Below are 8829 nucleotides of genomic sequence, written 5' to 3' on the forward strand. Positions count from 1 at the left end.
GGGACACACATGACTGTTCAGTGCTTATTACAAGTAGTGAGAAAGTAACCTGACTTTAATTTGTCCTAAATTTGCCTTTTTCCAAGGGTGATGTTGGGCATATTCTCTACCTTTCCCCTGTACTCAGTACTTTAAGAATGCTGTTTTTACACCAACCAGTCTGGCATAGTAAGAAGAGATGGAGCCAAGAAGCTAGTTGATAGGAACTCAAAAGTCCGACAACAACTTTCGAAATCCTGGGCACCTGGCTACAGAATCTCAACTGGACCTCCTGGCTTCTCCCTCTAGTTCAGTGGTTCTCAACCTTCTGGCCCTTTAAATACAGTTCCTCATGTTGTGACCCAACCACAAAATTATTTTCGTTGCTACTTCATAACTGTAATGTTGCTACTGTTATGAATCGTAATGTAAATATCTGATATGCAGGATGGTCTTAGGCGACCCCTGTGAAAGGGTCGTTCGACCGCCAAAGGGGTCGCGACCCACAGGTTGAGAACTGTTGCTCTAGTTGGACCCCTCTTAATGTGCTTCCTGGCACTCATCTTTGGCCCATCCACCCTAAGAGCCTTTTCCTCCTTCTTCCAAAACCACATTCAGGCAATTGCCAATAGATCTATAGGGGAAATGATGCTATTCCAGACCTACACCAGATATCCCCTTCCTCAATCACCGATTAATTAGGGACATTTCTACATCCCACCTAAGCATGAAGAAGTTACAGAAGAACGAGATCGGCCTCCTTCATCAACTTCAGCTTATAGGAACCCCAGCTTACAGGAAAAAACAAGACCGGCTGGAATGTTAGGCACATTCTTTATTCTGTGCTCCATTATACCCAGCTTGGGGCTCTCGTCCCTCCCGGCTGTTTTCCTGTTATTCTCATTACAGATTTGATTTCGAAAGACATGATCAAGGGCTTTCAGTTTCCAGTAAAGAGCCTTACCCAGTTTCCAATGGACCACCTACACGCCCTCCCACCCGCACCTGGTCTGGCCTTTACGGGAGACATAAATATCCCACTCCCCTTACTCCGGCCTGCTGAAGGCATTTTGTTCTCCCCCCTTCTGTTGCAAATGTAACAATAAATTTATAATCTTTATCAGTTTCGGCCTCATGTGTTCCTCCGTCAGCGATCCTAACAGGTGAAGTGCTTTTTTGTGGGTTGCCAGATTTAATACAGATGCCTGCTTAGATTTGAATAAAAATACAGATGCCTGCTTAAATTTGAATTGCACGTACACCATGACTACTTTTCAGTATACATTTGTCCCCTGCAATATTTTGTGAGGAGCCATGCAGTATTTGGGACATATTTCTATTTACAAAGTACCTGTTGTTTAAGACTCAGATTTAACGGGGCATCCTGTATTTAACCTGACAACCCTACCTTTTCTGATCTTCCTGGATTTGGGGAATCTTTGCATAGCCCTTTGTGATGTGTAAACTTTCCTCATCTCAGCCTGTGTCTTTCCAAAGCAAACCTTTCACTCTGTCCTCACAGGTAGCAGCCTTTCCGATTTCTTTGACGATTAGGTTGGCCTTTTGGATCCTCTGCTTCCATTTCCTGGAGACAGAGGCTTGAACTGTATCTCATTGTTAAGTGTGGGGACTTCAACATGGCACCCAGCGTTCTCCTGAATGTTACGTGCTTTAATCCTCACAACAACCCTGTGGCTGAGTAAGTGATCACCCTCATTTACAGACGAGGAAGCAGGGGCTCAGAATGCCTGGTCTAAGTCACCCAGTAGGTAGATGAATTCCTCTCCTGGCCTTGTGGGTGGAGCCCAGGGTGGGTGGGTCTCTATGACCCTTCCCCCAACCTCCTCCTTCCTCCAATGCTCACTTGGAATCTCCCGATCTCCGAATGGGCTCTTACAACTGAGGAATTCAGCACCTGCAGGGGAAGAGCCAGAAAGAGTTCAGTTTACACAGCCCAGTTTCCTCCTCGCCCAGGGCGGGAACTGCAAGGGCACATCCCCATAGCCGATTCTGTACATCCACATAGGGTCTCTTCTCATTCTCAGAGCAACCCTGTGGGGTTCCGGTTTTTAGTTCCATTTTCCTGGTGAGAAAATTGATTCAAGAGGCCGATTCACTTGCTCAACCCAAGGATCAACACAAAGCCAAGTGTCGCACTCGACTCTCTCACCACCTGCTGTCCCAGTTGGTTCCTATGTGCCTGTGTTCCCACAAATGTGGAAACTCTTTGAAGGGTGGCCTCCTCTTTCTCCTCAGCCCTGTGCTGGGACATACGAGGCATCTGATAAACACATGTTCACCACTGTTACCCGGCTCCCTCTGGTAGAAGAGTGGAATGTGGCCCCTTGAGAGGATATTAGAGGGGTCCCCTGGTGGCATGAGAGTCCTGGCACATGGGGAGACGCTGCTTTGTTCACCTCCGTGTCCAGGTCAGGGCCTAGCAGTTGGCATTCCATTTTGCTGAATGAATGAATGAATGAATGAATGAATGTGGGTGTGGGTTGCAGGAGAGCGAAGGTGGTGGTGGAGATACTGCCCTGTGGTCAGAAAGACCATCTGAGGTGATCTGGCTCTAAGGGGAGGCTGGGGAATGAAGTGCTTCCCCGAATTGAGGTGGAACAAGAGAGTGGACCCTCTTTTCTGGTTCTTTACCTGGATTAAGATGGTGTAATCGAAGAACTTTGCAGGAATCTCATGGAAATTCTGGAAGAAGATCTGAAGGACAGGATGGGGATGGGATTAGCTCTCAGTGAGCCCAAAGGCTCAGAGTGGTGGGCTTCTTCCTGTCATGTGCCCATTTCAATGTCTCTCAGCGCATACTGCCCTCACGCTCCCCCTCAGGAGGCAGAGGCCTGCCGGCTCCCGGAGGGTTTTCTGCCCGGATAACGGATAACGGGCAGGGGTGGGGGATTCCCACAGAACCTGTTGTGAGCAGCTGGAGGCCCAGCTAGCCGCCCTGGGGTGGAGAGTGGAGCCTCTGTCTCCTTCCAGAGTGCCCTGTGAGTCCCCTCCACCACCACTCCCTGCTGCAGTGAGAACTTCCTTTCCAAATGCAAACCTGGCTCTGTCACTTTCCTGCTTCAGTCCCTCCGCGGCTCCCAAGTGTCATTCATGACAGACCCCAGGGCATTGTGCAGGCTTCCCTCCCCTCATCTACAGTTCTATCAATCATTCCTGCAACTTATCCATCTGTGGCCCCAGTGCCAAGCACAGTGCTCCACCCTCTGTAGGTGCTCAGTAAATGTGTGTGGAACACATGAACACACTCCAGTCAAGGAGCAAGCTGGCTGCCTGCCTGCAGGAAATGCCCAGCTCGACTGGCTCAATTGGCCAAAGTGCCCCATTCAGCCCTGAAGGGCACGTGCAGCCCACCTCGTTGAAGAAAGGGTTGTTTCCCATCTTGGTACGTGTGTGGTATTGATGGCCTCCAATGACCACCTTCACCAATGGCTTGAGGTTGTTGCCCATGAGCTGGCGGGCTTCAAACACCTTCACTTGGACCTACCGGGGACACAATGAGACCCTGATGTTGGGCTCCCCTTCTCCCACAGGGATTCTCTCTAAAAGACCCAAGTGTTGTGATGAGAAACCTCTGCTGTGGCGAGAAGGACAGCGCACAGGGAGAGGGCTGGCAGGAGCTGGGCCCGCCGGCCTGGAGCCATGCCTGGGGATGGCCGTGACTCTGTGTCCTTCTGGGAACTGTCACCTCCCTGCTTTGTCCTTGTCATCTCCGTGTGGATTTCGTTTTTCTTCTCCACTGGTATGGGCTTGTTACAGAATAAAAAAGTCTAATGTTTCTGTTTGTTGTTGTTGTTTTTCGTTAATCCTCACCCAAGGATATTTTTCCATTGATTTTTAGGGATAGAGGAAGAGAAAGGGGAAAGACAGAGAGAAACATTGATATGAGGGAAACACATTGATTAGTTGCCTCCTGCACGTGTCCCAATCACGGCCTGGGCTGGGAAGGAGCCTGCAACCAAGATATGTGCCCTTGACTGGAATCAAACCCGGGACACTTTGGTCAACAGGCTGATGGTCTATCCACTGAGCCAAACCAGCTAGGGCTCTGTTTGTTGATTGAAAGACAGAGGGAAACATTGATATGAGAGAAACACATTGATTAGTTGCCTCCTGCACGTGTCCCAATCACGGCCTGGGCTGGGAAGGAGACTGCAACCAAGATATGTGCCCTTGACTGGAATCAAACCCGGGACACTTTGGTCAACAGGCTGATGGTCTATCCACTGAGCCAAACCAGCTAGGGCTCTGTTTGTTGATTTTTACTTATTTATTTTTCTTTTTTATAAATTTTTATTGATTTTAGAGAGAGAGAGAGGATGGAGGGGGGAGGGAGGAAGAGAGAGAGGGAGAGAGAGAGAGAGAGAGAGAGAGATCAATGCAAAAAAGAAACATTGATTGGTTGCCTCCCATCCATGCCCAGGCCAGGGATCTAACCCACAATCTGGGTTATGTGCCCTGCCCGGGAATCGAACTGATGACTCCAGTGCATGGGACAATGCTCAACCAGCTGAGCCACATTGGCCAGGGCTGATTTTTATTTATCTATGATCTTTTTAAGGAATTTAAAATTTTTAAGTTTCATGCAGTTGAATCTACAATCTGTGGTATAGTCTCTGCTTTTATGTACTTTACCAAGACTCAGTAAAGAGACTGTGACATCTGAGCCTAGAATGAGAAGCAGGGTGGATAGGAGCAACTTGGAGCCACGTTAGATCCAGGCTGGCTGAGCCAGGGAGAGAGGCAATAGCGATGGCAGTGGAGAGCAGGGCACAGTCTCAGGAGCTTGCCATCTGACTATAGGTAGTAAATAGCAAACAGGGCTCCCATGCCAGGCTGTGGGTCCAATCATTCTCCATGAGGTCTCCTGTGTCTCCATCAACTCCGGAGACTAACACATCCGCAGCTACCTGAGCATCAGAGACAAGAGTGGGCCAAACCAGGCTAACAGTCCTCATGCCAGCATCTTGTCCGTATCACTATGCCATAGGAAGGGGCGTGACACAGGCACACTGATATTCTTCTCTCCTGTGGTAAACTAGCCTGGTGAAAAGGATGGGGCCCACAGGCAGAGGGAAGGTATTCCAAAGGCAGCACGTGCAAAGGCCTGGAGGCTAGAGGGAGGCTTGAGATGGGGACTGTGAGCTGTCCAGGATGCTAGAGCAGGGTGGCAGGGCCAGGGGAGAGGGTAGCTTGGAGGGGCAGGCTGGTGCATCTAGGACCTGGGAAGCCATTGTAAGGAGTTTGGCTTTTGTCCTGGGGACATTGGGGTGTACTTATTCTTAAGGACATTTTTAAGCAGGTGGGTGGTGGATGAGAATGACATCTTTGAAAGACCACTTTGACTGAAGGACAGAAGAGAGCTGGAAGCCTGGTGTTTGGCTCAGGGAAGCGATGGCTCAAGCCAAGGAATGGAAGTGGTGACAGAGAAGTAGGAGCAGTCGGGTTGGCCTTGGTCAGTGGCTGGATGCTGGGAATGGGGTGAGGAAGAGGCGTAATCAAGGTTGACTCCCAGCCTCCTGAGCAAGTGGCAGGCTGAGGCAGGCAATACTATGGCAGAAACGTTAGGTCACAGGCTTGAGACTGAAGGGAAGTTGGGGGTTGTAGAATTCACAGTAGAACCCACGGACCTTCCCACGGATCCACTCAAACTCCCTTCAACCTCTCCCAGTCAGCTCATTTGACCTTGGATGTGGCTAGCCTTATGTTGTCAAGAATCCCATGGGCTCCTGCAGGGCAGGGCCCAGGCTTTCTACTCTGTCTCCCCGGCACCTGCCAGGACCTGCTGGTGCACAGCCATCAGTGGCTCCTATTGCCCCACTGGGACTGTCTCCAGCTCCAGCTCTGTGCAGAAGTTCTCCAGTGTGGCCCCTGGATGAGCAGGGATGCAGTAAGAATCTGAGGACCTGCAGCCCAGTCTGAAGCTCCAACCCTCTGCCACAACCTTGTGGAGAATGGGGATAACTTGGGAACACCATGAGGTGTCATGCAAATTACATGGGCTTTCAACCTGAAAGTGCTGTGGCTTTGCGAACAGCTCCTTGTGCACAGCGTAGCTGGGAACCATCAGCTTCTGCCTGGCTGCTTCTCGTGCAGTTACATCCAGGAGGTCTTCATTCCCTGGGGAAACACAGTCCAGGGTGAGCTCTCAGGGTTGGCTCAGGACATGAGGTATTTCCCCCATTTTATTATTCTATCCCCAAAGACTAGTTCCTGACTGAAATTATGGCCAAGACCCGATAGGGACACACATCTGCCCCAGAACATTCCATGGGCCCCCACCTATCCTTAGTAACCCCGGGCCCCACTCTCCACACATAGGGGCTCTTGGAAATGGCCATCCTTAGCTCTCCCTGCAGCCCATTGAGGATGCATGTCTAGAGATGACAAATGGACATATTGAGGTGACAGATAGTGTTGTAAATATTTCCCTCCATGTACCGCGTGGTTCAGGGTTCAGGATCTGGAAGAGGAGCCGCACACAAATGAAAGAGAAGAGACAAGAGATAATTTGGAAATATTGGGGGGCCAGGTGGGTAAGTCCAACTCAAGAGGAAGGACTTCCACTGGTGCTCAGGCCGCACCAAACTTTTATTGGTTTGGGATACACCCATAGCCCTTAGACAGGCAAGTTCCAGTAACACACAGACTATCTTATCAATAAGGATTTACATGAGTAAAGGTGGGGAAGTTGCTTCAGCTACCATTATCTGGATTAACAGAGGTGGTGCACAGCTCTGACCTTTGCTAGGGCTTCAAAGGTCACCAGCCTTCCGGGTTCTCTGTCTACACCTCTCTGCTAGTGAAGACAATAGGCGGTTTCCCACAAGATAGCCTCAGCTGAGTCTGGAGATCTGGCCTCTAGACCCTAACCTGGTCACAATCCTTTTGTAGGCCTCAAGGGTTGGGTCTTGAAGGTCCCAAAATGCCCATCCAGGCAGAGCTTGGGGAAAGGCAGGGGTAAGCTCCATGACAAGCCATACCTGTCTTCTCAATGTCCCGGTTGGTCATATGGGCCACATGTAGGGTGATAGTGCACTACAAGGCAAAGACAAGGGAGCTGTACGCCAAACCATGCGATCCTTGCCAAGTCCCAGCACTGAAACCCAGCCCAGCCTGGTGGTTCATGCCCAGTTCTCCAGGGTGGAGTGGTGCTGACCACATTGCAATGCCACATCATGGGGCCTTGCGCAGTCTGGGGTGCAGGGAGGTTATAAACTGAGAAACGGAATAGGCACATGGACAATGGCCAGAGCATATAGGAAAACAGAACTCTGCCCCACAGTCTGCAGCACTCAGCCCAGGAAACCAAACCAGTATCTACGGTAACCAGCCCAGAAAGCCAGTATAAATCAGACTTACAGGAAGCCAGACCACTAGCTCTAGCAACAATCCAGGAAGCAAACAATAGTGATCAGCCCCCAATGGCCAGGATTGATTAATAACTGCAACTGCCCTAATTTTTGTCCCCACTTCCCTCCCAGGACTAATTGGAGAAAGCCAAATGTGCACCCTAACCAATCACATAGGATGCCCAGCTTCTAGTGACGTCACTTACAGCGTTCCCAGGCCAACAACCTCCCATCCACACACACCAGGAGTCTCCCCTTTTTCTGCTATAGAGTTTCCCCTCTCCTCTGCCTGCCTTTGAGTCTCTGCCAAACCCACGTGATGGTGGCTGACTCCCATGCTATAGCCAGTTCTGAATACATAGCGTTTGCTGGTTCTCATCTGGTTGGTCTTCGTCTGTTTCTACATGGCTTAACCACCTCCTCTGTAAAGCTTTCCATGATCTCCAAGCAGAATCGTTCATCCCCTCTTGACCTCAGTGACCTCGCTCTCTTCACTCTTGTACACTGCGCTGGAGCACTTTTGATGGTGAGTGGTGCCTACTCCACTAGACTGTGGGTTTCATTCACTACAGTATCCCAGGCCTAGCACAGTCGCAGACACCCAGCGGATGATCACCTAATAGTCTAAATGGGTGGGCGGGCGAGTAGGGAAGTCAGGGAGAAGATGGCAGTGTGATGGGACCCCTGAGGGCAGGAAGCAGTCTCTGGATGAGGTCTCTGGGCCCCCTGCTGGAGCAGAGTAGCCCAGTTTCTCGGGTTGTCCCCAATCCTCCAACCACCCGTTCTGGGACCCAACTCACATCTGTGGGCTTCATGGAATGGTTGAGGAGGGTCAGGTCCTTCACAAAAAGAACTTTTCTTGGTTTTATCACCAAGGGCTTGAGCAGGATTGTGACCAAGCCAATGAACCTGGGGAGATAAGGAGCAGGTACGGGACCCTGAGCCAGGGCAAGGGGGTCCTTCCCTGTCCCAAGCAGGACGTTATCTAGAGATGGGTTTCTCTCCTAGAGGCTGTGTTTTCCATAGAGGGGCTGAAGGAAGAACACAGTGATGGGGAGCATCCATCAGAGGACACAGGATCTCGAGTCTCTGGGAATTGGCTTTGGGGCTCCCTGGGCATTGGGCACCCTAGTTACTGGCTCTGCCTGCCAAGCCCCTTCCCAGAAGCTCTGCTCCCACACTCGTCCTGAATGGGAACTATGCCAAATAACAGCTGATTGGACAACTGATTGGACTGGGGTGGACACCGGACTGAAACTAGGCCAATTAGATTCTTTCTTGTAGAAAGATTGATCTAGAATACCATAGCTTCCATCTCAGTAGATGTCAGTCTCAGCTGAATGGGGCGTTGATGTGATAGACAGAGAGAAGCAGAGACTTGGGAGTCCCATGGCTTCAGAAGCGACAGACTGCTCCTGAGCTCCTAGGTTCCTAGTTCTAGTTGATCTTCACTCCTCGCCTCACTATCCTTCCACAAGTG

The 8829-nt window shown here is 50.5% G+C and overlaps 1 protein-coding gene across 1 annotated transcript in view; it reads right to left on the reverse strand.

Annotated features, from left to right (window-relative positions):
- FER1L5 (fer-1-like family member 5) overlaps positions 1-8829 on the reverse strand; it is a 62738-nt gene that overhangs the window by 46570 nt on the left and 7339 nt on the right. The window contains exons 4-9 of the mRNA XM_014536424.1: positions 8150-8258; positions 6981-7035; positions 6008-6117; positions 3352-3480; positions 2632-2694; positions 1844-1894 (exon numbers count right to left, since the gene is read on the reverse strand). Coding sequence (XP_014391910.1) covers positions 1844-1894; positions 2632-2694; positions 3352-3480; positions 6008-6117; positions 6981-7035; positions 8150-8258 — 517 coding nt within the window. The remainder of the gene's footprint in view (positions 1-1843; positions 1895-2631; positions 2695-3351; positions 3481-6007; positions 6118-6980; positions 7036-8149; positions 8259-8829) is intronic.

Source organism: Myotis brandtii, unplaced genomic scaffold (assembly GCF_000412655.1).
Source record: "Myotis brandtii unplaced genomic scaffold, ASM41265v1 scaffold1612, whole genome shotgun sequence".
Taxonomy (NCBI): domain Eukaryota; kingdom Metazoa; phylum Chordata; class Mammalia; order Chiroptera; family Vespertilionidae; genus Myotis; species Myotis brandtii.